This window comes from Gadus chalcogrammus, chromosome 3 (assembly GCF_026213295.1).
Source record: "Gadus chalcogrammus isolate NIFS_2021 chromosome 3, NIFS_Gcha_1.0, whole genome shotgun sequence".
In the NCBI taxonomy this organism is placed as follows: Eukaryota; Metazoa; Chordata; class Actinopteri; order Gadiformes; family Gadidae; genus Gadus; species Gadus chalcogrammus.
The window spans coordinates 9,267,333-9,284,823 of record NC_079414.1 but is presented as its reverse complement, the minus strand read 5'-3'; the positions used below and the strand labels follow the sequence as shown (position 1 = coordinate 9,284,823).

The 17,491-nt window shown below is 43.2% G+C and overlaps 1 protein-coding gene across 1 annotated transcript; it reads right to left on the bottom strand.

The window, feature by feature from the left end:
- Positions 1-219: 219 nt before the first annotated feature.
- On the bottom strand, positions 220-17,459 carry LOC130379183 (transcription factor Sp2-like). The gene is made up of 7 exons (XM_056585870.1): positions 16,675-17,459; positions 11,903-12,166; positions 5,579-5,710; positions 5,024-5,198; positions 2,912-3,026; positions 1,824-2,011; positions 220-722 (listed from the first exon to the last, which is right to left on the bottom strand). The coding sequence occupies exons 1-7, from the start codon at positions 17,323-17,325 to the stop codon at positions 622-624; spliced, it is 1,626 nt and encodes a 541-aa protein (XP_056441845.1). The 5' UTR covers positions 17,326-17,459; the 3' UTR covers positions 220-621.
- Positions 17,460-17,491: the final 32 nt, after the last annotated feature.

The window sequence follows — 17,491 nt, the reverse complement described above, 5'->3', positions numbered from 1 at the left end:
TTTACGAGTAATAATTACTCAGTATTTTCATTTTAATAGGATTGTATCTGTATTCTCTTAACATATACATGTTACTGTTTAAAATATCACTCATATTACTTCTATTACTAATATTTGTTAATATGTTCAGAACGTTTCAGATAGGCACACATTTACTGCAATGTGTGTGCAAATTTATTTAGTTAGTTTATATTCAATTCATTCTGATAGATGTATGGAACAAGCAAATGACATGACAACATGACAAGCTGCCTGGATGGTTTCATCGGTTTTATTGAGTTGTGTCAAACATAACCCAAGGGAAGAGAGCCCTTACTTCCTGTCAGCCTCCACTCTCAGTTGAACACATAGTACTCATTTACATTTGAATCCTTTTTTCTCAGTGGACAATGCCACAGTTTAACAAAGCAGTAACATAAGGGAATCAGAAAATAAAGATACATTTTTACAAACGCCCTTCCTGGGGATTTCACAAAACTGCACAGCCGTCACGCTGAAGACATTCCTAGATTTCCCAGGCGCTCTAGGACGTGGAGGGCTTGTCTGGGGCCAGAGGAGATGTGTATGTACAAGGGGACAGTGAAACACACACGTTTGTTTTGTGTGTGTGGAAGTGTGTGTTCACAGGTTCTTGGTTTTGATGTGCGTTTTCGAATGCTTGGCGAGATGGTCGCTCCTCATGAAGCGCTTCTGGCACTGGTTGCACTCAAACCGCTTCACACCTATAGAAGAATTCACAGCACATTACAATACAGAATAAATATGGTACATAACATTACACACCTGATCATAATAAAAAATAAATATAAAGGATATGTATATAAAGAAACATTACACACGTGATCATAATATAGAATATATATGATGAATAAAAAAACATTACACACGTGATCATATTATAGAATATATATGATGAATAAAAAAACATTACACACGTGATCCTATTATAGAATATAAATGCTATATAAAAATAAGGGCACACATTGAAGGCATAGATTGCTTGTGGGTGACCCCAGTGGGAATCGAACCCCTAACCCGAAAGTATAAATGCTTAAATCTACTAGTGTAGCTGGGGGAATGGAACCCCTTACCCTGGCACTGTGCATTGCATTTGACTGTGTGTGTGAGGTCTCTCGGCATATATACCATGAACCTTAGCATGCCATTAATTAGAACCACAAAACGGAAAAACAAGTAAGAAATTTAGTAAAATTAGCATGGCAGCAGAATCTGTAGAAGGAGAATGTTCATGTTGCATGTGTGAAAGGGCAACTTCAGGTCATCTCCGGACCCAATCCACTGGAGATGACCCGGTCTTCATGTGTGAAAGACCTAAATGTTTGGTATACCCTAATCTCTACTAGAAATCATTGGTTCTGGTTGGCTGAGCGGCTTGACAACAGGAGCAGTTGCATAATATAGGGATGTACATAGGGGATTGATTGTTTTCTCTATGTATTTCCAGGACACTGAAATTCCAAATAGGAAACCTGATTTATTTTGAGAGTAAATGGCCCTCCATTTTGATGATATATTTATTGTTTTGCCAATCTAATGTTTTTAATATTGTGTAATATTGATCAGGTTGGGTGTGTGTGCAGGCTTGTCTCTAAGAATAATAACAGGACTGTTACAAGTGTGTGTGCAGGCATGTCCATAACAACACTAGCTGCACTGTAAACTGTATATGTGTCTATAACGATACTAACAGCACGGCTTCCTGTGTGCGTATTTGTTATAACAATACTAAAAGCACAGTTACCTGTGTGTGCCCACGTTTCTATACCAATACTCACAGCCCTGTTACCAGTGTTAAGGTTTACCTGTGTGTGTGCGAGCGTGCCTCTGCAGCTCGTCGCTGCGTGTGAACCTCTTGTCACAGATGTTGCAGAGGAACGGCCGCTCCCCGGTGTGCAGGCCCACGTGAGCCCTGAGCAGAGACGTCTTCCTGAACGTCTTCACGCAGCCGGGGAAGTGGCAGATGTGCTTCCTCTTGCTCAGCATTCCTGGCCTGGCACACAGAATCACAGGACTAAGGACATGTATGCTATTTTTTTTAAACTTTTTAATCCTATAAACATACACATTAACTATTTTTTTAAATTGGAACACAGCCGTGTAGTAAGGGCACATTTGCCTTTTCTTCGAAATGCAGGAGGGGCCATGAATTGATGAGACACCAGGCTAATGAAGGCTGTTGAATGTGTGTGTGAACCCCGTTTCATCTCAACCTCAAAAGAGACTGAAAATTAAATGTGCATCGGGCGGAGAGCTCTACTAAGGAGGGGGGGTTAATCCCATGGTAATAAAAAAAAAGTTGAATGTATTAATGTGCAAATTGGAATTCTTTGCTTAAAAAAACTAATTTAAGAAGAGCCCGAAGGCAAAGGTTAAAACACACAAAATATGAAATATTTGCAGATTCAAAATGCTTATCGCATCAGCAGTAAAAAATTATAATATCGTATCGGGAGGTCCGGGCCATTTCCCGTCCCCGGTTTGGACTCATGCAAACTTTGGGCTGCTGAGTTAAGAGCGGGACCGGAGTTCAGAGCAGAGCAGGACGTTCACAAACCGGTTGAAGGGCTGGGGACCAGCGACAACAAGGGACCACAGATGCCAATGAGCTATTCAGCAAACTCTGGTATAGAACCTGTTCTGTACATGGTCCCTTTCAACTAAACCAATAAACTAACAGAGGATTATATACCCCTTTCTTAGAATTCCCTGTCTTTCTTTAGTAACATTGACACAACTGCAGATAGCCTTGTTCAATATCAATGGAGCTAGACCGGTTTAAACCCCCCAAAAAAGCTTTTGGGTTTACTCGCTCTTGCCAATCGCTGCTCCAGCGCATCATTATTAGAATTATCATATTTTGCCGGTTGCCCCCGCCCCAGCCCCGACTTGCCTCTTGTCTGCTTCCTTGCAGTTAGGACAGGTGCAGGTGACTCTCTTCTTCCTGGCCTGAGCTGGCACCCCCGGTACCGACAGCCCCCCGCCCTGCAGCCCCCCACCCTGCCGCCCTGGGAGGGAGACAGAGAAACAGAGGCCCCGTTCACACAAAGACTCAGAGGAGGTCATGAGCCTCATCGCGTCTCCAGTCTACAGAAACGCAATTTCCGCTGTTCGACTTATCATCAGCTGTACGTCAGCTTAAATCCATTGTTGAACTACCCATAACATAACCATTCCTCATCATCTCCATCACTTTTGCTCTGAGCCCAGCAGCATCTGTAGCAGGGTTTCCCGCAGAAAATGTGTTAGTTAAGGTGGTGTAGTTTGCCGTCAGACCGAGGGACGGGAGGCTGGGGTCTGACATATATCATAACATTCTTTCACTTTATTTTTTTTATCTTTTTTTTTTTTTCAGACGACGTAGTTAAGGCAGCATGCGTGTGATGCTTGGGCGACCGCTAGGGTTGCCACGGTGTGGACATTTTCACACGAGTATTACCGGTATAAACTGTATTAACTTTGAAACTAGGTCAACCGCCATCTTCTCCGTCAACTCTCCTCACACTCGGTGACAGCGGCTGGCCGCGCGCCAATTCTCGGCGTCTTATAACTTTATATATATAATAGCATAATATAATTTTATATATCATAATATCACGGCCAAAAGCTCTGTTCGCCTCCGGTTGGCCGTAGCGCGGGGAGCTCACGTAGGGATTAGGCTTCGCGGGGTTTGTTTACCGGCGTTGCTATGGTTACCGGTCTTGTAAGGAAGCGCGCCAATGCTCGGCGCGCCAATTCTCTTACGCACAGAGCATAACTGTGGTCTATTCTACACATTTTAATTTTCTTAATTATTTGTATATTATTCATTTTTACTGAATTAGTTTTTTATTACTGAAAAAAAAAAAAAAACTAGCCCTAACCCTAACCCTAGCGACCACCTAAACTGTAAATGCTGTGGGAAACCCTGGCTGGTTCCTGACTAGATGGAGACAAAGAGGAGGCTGGTTTGTGAGATTGAGGCTGGCTTCACGAAGCTGGTCTACACTAGTGTGTGTCTGGGTCTACACTAGACCCAGATGCGGCTTGGATTAACGATTGTTCAAAAGAAAAAGACGAGACAGCGACGGAGACAGGGAGAGTGGGATAGAGAGTGAGAGATGGAGATGTGTATGGAGCGACAAGTAACTAAAGGATTTCCCCTGGGTTTTAATCAGCCTTTGGTGTAGCGAAATTAGTTAAAAAATGGTTTTACCGTAGATTACTATGATTATCATTACATTTTTGGAGTATAAACTCCTGTTGGTGGTTGTAAAGTACCAGTTGAGTTGTAGGGGTTTAGGAGTAAGAGCTTTTTCATGACAACATTTACTTTAAAGAAAACAACAAATAAAAAATAACTTGACTAAAAGGAACCATAAAAAGGAACGCCCCTATCCTCATACCCTCAACAGAAATAAACCATATCCCAACACTATCCTCCTTCCAGCGTCTCTTCCTCCTGCTCCACCCATCGCCGCTTCTCTCTCCATTCCATTTCTATATTTATAAAACAAGGAAATAATCTAGAAACCTAGAAATAATCCAGACACACACTAATATCTGTTTAACCATTTATTCTCTCTCGATATATTTGTTTATAGATATAGATATGTATATACAATAAAACATACCATGGAACGGTTTTACTCAAGTGTTCATCTAAAAGCTTTGTTACAGCTTCCGGGCTACAGGGGATCGTCCAGAAATCAAGAAATCGTCTGGCTAAATATTTGGCTTAACAACCAATAAAAAACAAAAACTTATTTCAGACCGCTATCAATAGAACGGAAACAAAAATTGGCATTGTGCCATTCCTAGTCAGAGCGGAATAAAGGCTCCATAGACCATACAGGGTATTTCGTTTGAACGGTTGTGGTTTTAAACTGTAGTCCACTACACTACGAACGATTTCATTTGAATCCATCACTTCCTTCTTGTAGTTAACATCTGCTAGACGTGCACCTGGGACTAACGACTCAGAACCCGCCTCACGAGCCTCCAGGGAGGGGTCAGCAACACTCACCGCCGGGGTTGGGGGCTGCGGCGGGCACGCCCTGCACATGCACCCCGTTGATGGTGACAGTGTGGCCGGGGACCATGGCCTCGGTGGGGGGGCCACCCACCAGGGCGATCTTTGCCAATATCCGCTTCATGCGAGCTCCGCCCAGATGGTTCTTGGAGCGCTTTCGGAGCCGGAACTGGGGGAGGAGCCAGGGAGCGGAACCGTTATTAGGGAACCTGAAAGGTTCTCTGGATTCACGAGAGGACGTCTTTGCTTCCATCATACCTGCATCATCAGGTTGACTCCAAAAAAAAAGTGCATTAAAAAAAGAAGTACAACGTATGCATTTCCATTCAGTAAATATCAACCAAATGGGAAAACATACCATAACCGCAGTTTAAAAAACAACATAGTAATGAGTATGGTGCACTGGAGCGTTGTTTGTGGAAATTGTAAAACAAAATCTCTATATATATAATTTTTTTTATACATAAATAAAAGATCACCCTAATATCTATTCACTGTGAATAAGAGATGGAGGAAATATCTTAACTTTGTGTTGTTAAGGAGGTTTACCAGTGTTTGATGTTTAGGCAGGGTCATCGGCATGATGGGCGTGGCCGCCTGCCTCTGAGGGATCTGGGGGAGGGTGGCCGAGGCGGCTTGGACCACCTTCAGGGCCTGCTGGGCGATCTGGATGTGGCTTAGCTGGAAAATGATATACATTCGTCAACCATGGTTCTTTGCTATGGATAGCAGGCAAACATCTTACAGGGTTTTTCCTACACATGACATTATTTTAAAGGTCCCATGACATGCTATTTTATGCATTCTTTAATATAGGTATTAGTGGGCAACTAACACAGTATTCAAAGACCGAAATTCAGCCGTGGTGCAGAGTTACAGCCACTCCGAGCCAGTCGCACATTGAGCTTCCCCCAAATACGCTGTTTCGGTGGGCGTGTCAAGACAGGTCAAGGAGGAGGGTGGCGGTGTGGCCCTGAGCAGCTTGCAGCCACGTGTGCTCTGTTTACGGTGGTTGTATCGCAATGGCTCGTAGAAACCCAGTCGTTCAAGCTTTTCAGTTTGACCCAGAATCGGATCCGGATAGCGAAGCACCTGAAGAAGTTGATACTCAGCGGCTACAGCAGGACGTCTCTGAATGGTTAGTTTAATATATTGTGTCTGGATACGGTACTTTAGTTGGTTTGTTTATGTATGCGGTTAGTTATTATCATGTGCTAACGCTAGCCTACGTTGTTGGCTTTTAAAGTTGCTGATTTGCGATCGTTATAACACTATATTAGCATCTATATCAGTCATCTGTGTAGTTTAGAGAAGTTTTAATGGGTTAATTTCAACTTATATTGAAGTCATGTTACACATAACCCATGATTTACGTCTAACATCAGCTTGTCCACTGTCATATGTATAGCTATAGACACTAACCAGAGCCACTATAGTCAGACCTCTGCCATTATTACATCTACCTTTATTTTATGGATAGGTGCCGTTGTGGAAAATGTGCGACCATGCCCACAGAAGCGGAGAATATTTGCTGCATGGAGATACCGCAGGTAGCACTCTCCACTAAATTGGAAACCACTTTGTCTCTTCATTTGATAAATAATTATGCTTAAAAATAAAAACTTACCCTTACAAATTCTAATTAGGTTACTAGAAGACTACGGGAGGTCGAACAGCTGACGTGTATGGTTGACCATCCTGGATTGGAGCCGGTCTGCCTAAATGTTTACTCTATTCAGAATGCCAGCCAAATATATAGAGCCGACTATGGTCCTCTAAATTTGAGAAGAATACACAAGTAAGTTGTGCATTGTTACAGAATTTAATAAAATAAATGAAGTTGTTCTAAATCTTGTGCCTAATATTGTCAAGATGTTTTTTTTTAGCTCTGATATAAATACAACTTAAATAGTTACAGAACAAACCATCCATAGGAGCATAGTCATATTTATTTTCATAAACACAAAGCAATGATAAATCTCTGCAAGACTTAATCTCTGAACCAATTGTTCAGTCGCTACAGGTATCTCTCCTATCGTTCCTTTGTGAGCTGGTGCTGGGGCCTCCTGGGACGCAGTATCCGGGTTGTCAAGACAAAACATGTTAATGCTGCACAGCATTCCAATAAAGGGAAAGACAACATTTTTTGGGGCAAAACAAAGAATAACCGCATGGAAAGCCTCCAAAGAGGAAGTTTGATGGTGGGGGCTCAGTTTTGCAACATCCTTCAGCGCCCTTTTGTTGGTCAGCAACTTCTCCAACTTGGAGAAAGTTGGAGTTGCTGCAGACAATAAGAAAATATGATATTAGAAAACCATTACCCATACAGTAAAGAATTGAACAAAAAAATCCTTCCAAGAAAGGTCCGAACCTACCACGTGCCAATAGCCTTCTTTTGTCAAATACAATCAACACGGCATATTACCTCATAATTTCAGATGTATTTATTTTCAATTTCCAAATAGCTTACTTTTAACCATGAAAAACTAGTAAGACAAAGTAACGCATATTAACATTTCAATTAAACAAAACAGGTACATTAGGCCTGCAATTCAAGTAAACATAAAAAGTGCATAAGGCCTACATGTGAAGTAAGCAGAACAGGAACACTAGGCCTACACTTCAAATAAACACAAAGTGCATTAGGCCTACATTTCAAGTAACCAAACAGGTACACCAGAGGGGTGTTCCACGAACGGAGGTTTAACAAACACTGAGTTACCGCGGATTTACCCTGTGCCGACTAACCCAGAGGTTTCAGTTCCACAGCAACGGTTATGCATTAGTTCAATCAACTCGGGGTTGGTTAACACAGGGTTGTGCGCGTCCATGCCCAACCTGAAAAGACGTGAAGTATGGATCATGGAAACCCTGATCGAAATGGCGAAACGGGCCGCTTATTTCAATGAAATGGAACTCCAGGTTCTCCTGGAGAGCTATGACGAGGAGAAGGACATTATCGCAAGAAAAGGGAACGCTAAAGCCTCTGCAACCCGGAGAACCAAAGCCTGGCAGCGGATCGCTGACCGCGTAAATGCGTTAGTTACACGTCAAAGCATGATCCTTAATATTTGAGCCATGAATATATGAATATCGCAGTTAAGCATTCTTAAAGATCCTACCACATAACCCCTTTCTTCTAAAAAAATATGTACTCCGATGGCTTCCAAGCGGTCAGCGGATCAAGTATAAAAATGAAGTATAAAAAACATACAAACTGGTAAGCTTTTCCCACCATCGTATTGGTATAAATTTAAATAAGCCATTTTTTTGGCTTATTTAGAGCTCTCAGATCTCTTTCTTGTCTTGATGAAACAATCGCACATAAACCAAAAGCTGGGCATTATCCGTTACATCTGAAGACTCATCAATGGCTAAGGATGGGGCACTCTGAACAGCCGCATGAAGCTGTGACAGTGCGTCATCTGATAACATTTCGGATTTTCTGGTTGTCGTTGCAGCTCACATTGGGATTTGCTTTATTTTTTCACACAATTCATCCCTTTGTTTACCTTCAAGTAACGTCTCGGCGGCGGCGTTCAAGCACTCATTCAAAACAGTCGTGTCACTGATTTTTTTGTGTTTGGATTCGTAATGCCGCTTAATATTCCGGCTTTTTATCAGCGCCATGGTTTCAACACATAAAAGACACAACCCGGACCGCAGCCCGCCGTTTGGAGATGCCTGTCCTAAACCAACCAGTACATTTCTGAAAGCCACAAAATAACTAGTGGTCTGTTCACTGTTTTGACATTTAGCCTGTATATTGGTGCAATACCTGCTTGAAGCCATTTACTCCGGTCACTTGTCTGGCGGATCGCATGCTCGCACTTGGGGTAAAGAGGATCTTCATGTACATGGACATCTCGAACATGGTTCAGGATCGAGGTCCACTTTGCGATTCTTTCTGGCCAGGAGGTTGAGCCAGCTGCAGTCCAGTATATGTGGTTGTTGATGCTCTTCATCCACTTCTTGAGTTTCTCAAAGTCTTTCTGCATACTGATTGCTAACAGCTTCTTTGAAATACCTACAATGAGAGCAAAGTAATTTCCACTTAGTTAAGATACTCATAAACTGAGTGATTACTCGATTGTAGCATTTGATAATTTCAAAGCATTTGTTACCATTTACTCAGTCTCACAATTTTAAAATGAAGGACCACCAAATGGGAGCTTTTTAAGCAAGCTTCAAAACATCAGTTCTTTCTCACCAAAAGGATATCACTAACAAATCAAAGAAAGGAAAAGGCTGGAGCAACACATAGGCTCTGAAAATATACATTTTGCAAAGTGCCAGACATCGTAGTAATGGGTTATGTTTCTCTCCCTGAGGAACTTCTGTACTTGAGGATGACGATCACGAGTAGTAAATTCCAAACTCGAGTGATCGAAGGAATTCCTCGAGGATCAATCGAGTACTCGTTTAATCAAATCTATTTTTAGAATGCAACGCATCTGCAGCAGGAATAGGCCTAATGATGAACGGCAATATTACCAACCAAACATGTAATGCTTATTCTCCATCAAAACAGTCAGAGTTATCAGAGTATTCAATTTCTTTTTGCAAACGTTCAAAACACATTTTCCTTACAAAAATAAGTATGCTTCTCACAATTTAAATCACGTCGAACCAAGGCCTGTAACGGTTAAAATAAAAAAAAACGAAACAAGTTGCCTAACCATTACAAATAATTTAAAGCTGCAAATAAAACGGCAGCAAATGGACTATGGAAATACTCAGCGTTGTGATCTTCTCTACGAGGCCGGGATTATCGCTGTGTCTTGCGGCGGTGAAAATAGCTGACAAACTTGGTTGCTGCGGGTCTGCTTTCCCAAACTCACCGTTGTGTTTCAGCAGCATATGTTGCCGCATAGTACTTGTAGTACTCTGGTAGCTCGATTTCGCTTGACATATTTTACATTTCACCTTATGATCTCCTATTTCTTTAAAGTATTTAAATTATTCGCTGCGCTATGCTTTAACCGCCATCTCTTAACTTTTTGAATTCTTCGTGCCTGCACACGGCCAGCACGCCCCACACAGAATTTTGATACATTTAATTTGCTTTGGGCCCTGGGCATGCGTTAGTGGCGCCGCACAGAAAATTGATACATTTGCTTCAGAAAACTTTGTTTGTGTGTGTACTCGAGTAATCGAGTCCTCACGCCCATCCCTATTTGGGATGATTTTATTTAGGTCACTTCTTTTAACTTCAAACAATATTGAACACCTGTATAAAATGCACTATTTCATGTCCCAGCACCGAAATCCTTGCAGAAGACAGTTGCCTGGACACCTGTGCAAACAATGAATTTTACTAAAGGCCGATATATGCTCTGTTTTAGACGTAACGCGTAAGCACGTAAGATACATAACCCCCCCTTGCGCGGTAAAATATCCCCCCTTACGTGCTTAAGTGCGTCGCCCAGAATTCCTGACTATGCGACTAAAACACTACGGCCCTACGCAGCTCGCAAAGACTGTGATTGGCCAGCTAACCACATCCTTTCAGGAGTCTCACATTTCCGGTTTTACAGCATAATAGCGCCATTTTTAAAAGGCAGTGACAGAAGCGAATGAAGAATTTTGAAGAAGGAGAAGAAGAAAACACAAGAACGAATTATGATAATTATAAATATAAACAAGCCAGCGATTTCCACTTCCACGCCCACAGATTCGTTCGTTGCTCCCCCTACTGTTCTGGCGGAGAATCCCCTTGCAACACGCGCAATCCTTAAGGAACCTTAAAGGAACCGTAAATCAAAACTTGTCTAAAACAAGTCCCTTGTGTAAATTACGTGCTTACGTCTCTGCGTCTAAAACGACCCTAAATCGGCCTTAAGGCAAGTCAAATGAAAAAACGCATAATGCAAGCAAAGAGAAATGCCAGAATAAAGAACACTAGTAACTACATCAAAAGTAAATGTGGAGGTGGAAAGTAGATACCTTCCCTTTTAATGTGGGGCCGCAAAGTCCTAAAGGATAGCTGTGTGCCTACAGTATGCGTTTTCAAACTTTCCACGTGGTCTGTCTGGCATGCAACATCCCTTGAGAGAGGCAGCTGAATGTAATCAGTCTATGTGCTGGCCTCTGTAGAGACAACAAGATCCAGTTAGTACTCGAGGTAATCATACACAGTAAAGCAAGAATATGATACAGCGTTAGTTTACTTACTTGTCCGCGTTTTGTAGCTGAGGCAAGGAGAGTTGGTACTGATCCAGGCTTAATTTTCAGACGTTCAGCAAGTCCAGCTCTGTATTGTCCCAAGTTGAAGAAGCAGTCCTCGGTGAAATGTTTGGCGCACACAAACACACATTTCGGAAGTCGTGTCGGCGCATTTCCAGCGAAAACTAAATGAACCCCACTGGTTCCTCAGAGACTCGGGTGAAGGAGCTACAAATGTACTTAGTTTTTTACTTTCACACCCGAACACTGAGCACCTGCCATAAATTTGTTTGGAAGCCATGATGTCTCTCCACTCCAGGCAAAGACAGTGTGGCGATCGTACGGTCTCTAGCTCATTGTCTTATGGGCGTGCCAAACTCTCTGGGCGGGCCAGGCAGAGTAAGGGGAGGAGTTTAGATGCTTTGTGACGACATACCTAAAGACATTCCAAATCAGCGCGCTTGAGCCTCCGTTTTTTCAAAGGCGAGCAGAACAGCTAGTGCTCGTTTTACACCAAACGCAAGTTTTAGCCACTGGGGGACCATTGGCAGGCTAGGGGAACTCATATTTATGTTAGAAAACCTCATAAAGTGATATTTTCATGTCATGGGACCTTTAAGGGCGTCCGCACAGCACTAGGCTTAATTTCATTAGTTTAAGGTTACCTGTGTTTGTACGAGAAAGGTAACCTGTGGTGAAGAGGGGTACCTGTGTTTGAGAGGACGTCTGCCTCAGTGGGACCTGGGGCAGTAAGGCCGAGGAGGCCTGGACCACCTTCAGCGCCTGCTGGGGGAGAGAGAAGGCCTGGACCATCTTCAGGGTCTGCTGGGGAAGCGAGCAGGCCTGAACCCCCTTCAGGGTCTGCTGGGGTATCTGGACCATCTGGGACTCCTGTTTGGGCTGGACCAGCTGGACCTGCTGCACCATGCCCGGCTGCCCAGGGCTCTGTACGATGAACAGGTTCTTACCCGCCTATGGACAGCCAGGAGGAACCAGGACGTTAAAGGGGTCATATTATGCTTTTCCGGGTTTTCCCTTTTCTTAAGTGTGCTTCATGCCATTTTATCCATGTTAACGATCTGCTATGTTTAAAAAACGAAAACAAAACCCGAGCCAGGGGAATTACTCGCGCCCATCTAGAACACCCAACATTAACTGCCTGAACATCTTGATTCCAGGTCAGCATTTACGGCCGCTACAATCTGACATCAGACCGAAGTGGGAAGAGCAAAAGCGTCACCACCCAGCCAAGCAAAAGTCTCACCACCCAGCCGCCCTCAAGCATAGCTGTTTACAGCAGTTGCCGCTGGAGTCTTTCTAGCTGTAACGCCATGTCGTGAAGTTTCTGTTCTCTGTGCGAAAGCAAATTCTCTGTGCATGGACTTCCCATAGAAGACGACATGAAGAATGAGTTTTCAATTAATTTTGACCACCATCCTCTGCTGTACGGCCCCTGCCTTGCATTAAGTTTGCTTCATATCATAGAGGAAGCGGGCACAGTACACTGCAGGAATTTCTCATTAATTTGTCCATACAGACGGAGTTCCCACTACGATGGCGCAACCTGGACCTTCAGGATCACAACTTGTGAAAGATGCCTGTTAATTTTGATTAATGATCTTGGTTAGTCAGCTGTAGTCCATGGCTAACTTTCTAGCTTCCGATATTTTGCTGTTATTTAGGATTATGCAAGCTGTAATGTTACTATAATCTTATAAGGCCTTGTTCATCGTCACGGCACATATTTAATATTTCTTTTTATTACTAAAAATGACCAAAAAACATTCTCGAACAAAACAATAACTTTCCTATGCTTCGAATGCATCATTGACTTTTGACATTCTACAATTGCAGGTGGTACTTGGCGATCATGCAATATCATACAATGAACATGCAGACCGCAAGTTACAACATCTGCAGAACAAGATGTCTTCAAGGTTGTGTTGCCCAAGTCAAGGAAGGGGAAATGCACTCACAGCCATCAAAACAGACCCTAGGAGTACATACAGTAAGTTGTAAAGAAAAATATATTCATTGTTACGAGCAGAAAACCCAAATAATTTATAGAATTATTGGCACGTGTAACATATGTACATGGAACTAAGAAAAGTACTTTAACACAAAGTGACTAATACATTGCAATGGGCTCGCTCCTATTGTTTGGCCTGACTTAGTGATTCTCGGTTAGACTAGGCCTCGAACAGGTACGGCTATATTTAAGTCAATGATAGCCGCAATGTTGACAACTACTCAGGGTTTGTGAGATTGCCGACACACACGCAAAGCTATTGATCTATTACAGAGTGGGTCGTGGGACAGCTGTCGAATAACAGCAGACTTGTCGCCTGCAGCTGGTACAAAATGCTGCTTCACATCTCCCTACTAGGAAAAGGCAATACGACCACATTACCCCTGTTCTGGGCCCAGTTTCCCGAAAGCATCGTTAGCCTAAGTGGATCTTGAAGTGCGTCGTATGAGCATCGTACAGTTTTCACACCGTTTCCCGAAAGCATCGTTGGTAACAAACGTCGTGAAAACGCTCGTAGCTAACGAGTGCTCCAGGGTACTCGCTAAGAGCATCGTTAGCCTACTATAGAGTGAACTCATTATTGCATGAGGGTGTCTTCATTCATGAAAAATTAAAACATTCGGGAGTATGCAATAATACAAATTATTCTAAAGAGGTCAGAGACTCCGTGCACAGCCCCGCCTTCCCCAGTGAACCAAGAAACCCCCGCGCCGTGACGAACGGGGGATTTGACCCCCTCGGTTTTACACAGGAAACTTGAGACAAGAAGGTGAAATCGCCGGGCGTGCCAAGCTGCGACCGAACCGGCTCGGCAGTGTAGAAAGACCTATAGCCAGGGTTCGAGTTAGGTGGGAGCTGAGCTCCGAGAGAGGTCTGGCTCCCATGAAAGCAGCAAACTCAAATAACTGTTGGGGTCTCGGAAAATACAGCAGCATAATATTGTAATAACAAATAAAGCGATTTTTCCTTCCACATGCAGTTATATTGACGTTAAGTGGGATAATAGAACGCCGGTCATTATCGGGAAAATAAGCCCAGACCGGGCGAACCGGACACCGACTCGAAACAGAGGTGCTTCGATAATTTATTATTTATTTTCGATAATGAGCGGCTACTTGCCAAACAAAAAAATAACTTCACAAGGTGTTTTTTTACAATTTATTTGTTACCAACTTACCATACGTAGTGTTGATCAGCAGAGATCAACACTACGTCAAAATTCAGCGCAAGGCCGGTACGGTCTCCCCCCACCGTCAACAACTTTAAGCAATGGAATCATAACTCCAACCCTCCCTATAGCCTACCTCATCCTGCCCAACAATATGGGCAGCAGGATCTAGACCAAGCTCTCCTAATCGGGTCAGCAATAGCCGCGTTTGAATGATAATGCATGAATGGAACGTTGCATTTTTAATGTCTACAAATATTCTATCGGGCCTACTAGAGAGCCAATCAATGCAACCTTATGCGGAATCAGATAAAGTCGGCTCTCTTGCTGCGCAAAATATATGTTTAAAAAATCAGCACATTAAGATAAATGTAGTTGTATCACACGCTATTTTGGATTTTTGTAATATGGAATTATTTCAGGGGGGGAAATGCCGTGAATAAATGTATGCACAGTGCGTTCAGGATTAGGAACGATATATATGTCGGCCTAGGCCATTCTACTTGCTGTAGTTTGGTCTGGCTTTGCGAGACTAGCCTAGGCCTAATCAATTGTGTTTTCATTAGCATTCATATTATTGCAATCTATTCTTTTCGTAGGCTACTCTGCGGTTGGCCTTGATGGGGAGATATTTTAACCATTTTTAACCCCATTTTCCTGCAACATTCCTGCGTCTCCCCCTGCGTCATAGCCCGTTTCAGCACCATGTCAGTGTGGACAGGTACAATCCTACGACCGTCGTGAGAGCAGCGAATGCGCGTTCATGTTAAGAAAAGTTTCGGGAAACGCTCCAAAGAAATTAACGATGGTTCGAAAGATCCATCGGGAGAATGATCGTACGAGCGAAGATCCATCGTTATCGGGAAACTGGGCCCTTGCCTCTCTTCACTGCCTTCCTGTGGTTTTTAGAATCAAGTTCAAAATTCTGTTGTTTGCTTTTAACTCTTTACATGGGCTGGCACCGCATGTCAGAGTTGCTCTGCATCCATGCTCCAGTTAGAGAATTACGGTCAGCTCAGCAGGTGCTGCTGGATGTACCTAGGGCAGACTAAAGACAAAAGATGACAGAGCCTTTGCTGTGGCTGCTCCCAATCTCTGGAACAGTCTTCCCCTGAGTCTGAGAACTGCGCAGTCTATTGACCAGTTTAAAACGCTACTAAAGACTCACTTTTTTGCATTGGCCTTTAACACAAATTACGATTTTTTTGTTTTGCTTTGTTGTTGTTGTTTTTGCTGTTGTTGTGTATCTTCGGCCTATTTGTTGTTTTGCATTGTATTTTTGTACAGCACTTTGGTCAACTATTGTTGTTTTTAAATGTGCTATATAAATAAACTTGACTTGACTTTGCTACTCGGGATGGGGGCTTAAAGATACAACATTTTAAAAAAGCTTTTTTTCTTCAGAGGCTGAAAGCGGTCTGCAGAAATTGTGTGAGAATAATAAAGGCGTATTTTTATCATCAAGGCATTGAACTCTATTCTAGTATTACCCCCAAATCAAATGATTAACCCTCAGAGTGCATAATAAGGGGCCTTTAATAGAAGATGGTTATCTGAAGGGACTTCTTCTGTATCAATGCTTCGTTTGGTGCCGCCCATCAGCTGGTATTTTAAGGACCAAAAATAATGACGAAATCAGCGTGTTCTCACAGTCTGGCGACCTGCTTCCCAATTTCATTTATTTATTTAAAGGACAGTATAATCAACATTTCTGTAAATGTGCCAGTTTAATCCAGCAGGCCAATTGTGTGAAGTTTGGCTGTCTCGACTGAGCACCCAGCGCTGCTGGACCACAGGCGGAGAGGAGGTCATGAGTTGTATCCGGTTAACCGGATTACGGTAACGCAATTTTCGTTCCCTTACTTCCTATGTGTTGTGTACGTCAATTAACAGAAGACTGGTAAAAGCAAATGGAGCATATCCTGATTCCTACCCTATTACGGTGAGGTGCGTGTGTGTATAAGACCAGTAACCGAATATTCCCTTATTATTTAACAGTTTCTCACCCAACGGCTCAAACTATATGTTCAAACCATTTCCAATGGCGTAAAATGAAACTACATCCTGAGATCAGCGTCTCTGACTAGAGAAGCACATGATTTCATTGTGCATTTCGGGGCCTTTAGTAGTGCACTATACTCTTCCATCACATAACATGAAAGACACAGCTATGGTTGAGTGACATATTCGGTCGTTCAGCACGCCGTATCAAATACAGCTGATCCTCCCTTCTCAACAGAGTATGTTTACACTTTCCTGATAATGTGGGCATTGCAGTCTTACCAAGAGTGTGTTATGGAAAGGTCCACATCTGGACAGTCCTCCCTGCTCATCCGTCTGGTCGTTCATTGCTAAGCGGGACTTGTTGCCTTCCCTCTTGTGTGCAGCCTCTGGGTTTCCCTCTCCCACTGAGGATGCTGTGTTCTCGCCAACCATCCGTTTGAGGGTCGATTTCATAGATGCAAAGGTAAGTGTCGTGCAAGCAGTAAGTGCCAATTGTTTGTCATTCGTATCAAGACCAGCAGTGTCCAATAACTTGAAAGCCAAAAGGGCATCTGAAAGTATCATGTCAAACTTGCGTATCCGGTTGTATCTCTGTTCGAAATCCACAATGTAATCCGCCATTGAATTGCCATCTTCTCTATAAATACGATCAAAATCCGTGTATGCGTCGTACGCCCGATCATTTTCCTCTTTTAGGTAAACAGAGTCCAACTCTTTTAAAAGGGTGGACACGCCATCTTCCTTCTTCAAATCCTCCGCGGGTATTTCCAGCGCGGTGTCCCTGGCTCTGCCGTTGAGCGACAGCGTCACGGCTAGCGCCTGCTTGGTCTTTTCTAGGTCCGTCATGTGTGTCCATATCTCCACCTCATTTCTCCAGCTGTCGTATTTCTTCTCGTCGAAAACAGGCGGCACGCTATAGTTGGCAGCCATCCTCTGCTACCATTTGAATCTCAACAGGGAGTCCTTATGAGTGCATAACTCGGGGAACTGTTAGCTTCGTCTACAGAATGACTTGATTCTAGGGGCGGATGTGGATGCGGATGTGGAGTCAGTTGGCATCCGGTCAGCCCATCTGGGCCCTCCGATTTCCGCTGTC

Excerpts from the sequence above, each read along its gene's own strand:
- LOC130379183 (XM_056585870.1), bottom strand. The coding sequence starts at position 17,325 with ATGGCTGCCAACTATAGCGTGCCGCCTGTTTTCGACGAGAAGAAATAC. Across the intron at positions 12,167-16,674 it reads CTTTCCATAACACACTCTTG|GCGGGTAAGAACCTGTTCAT; the intron begins GTAAGACTGCAA and ends GGCTGTCCATAG. Across the intron at positions 5,711-11,902 it reads AGACGTCCTCTCAAACACAG|CTAAGCCACATCCAGATCGC; the intron begins GTACCCCTCTTC and ends ATCATTTTCCAG.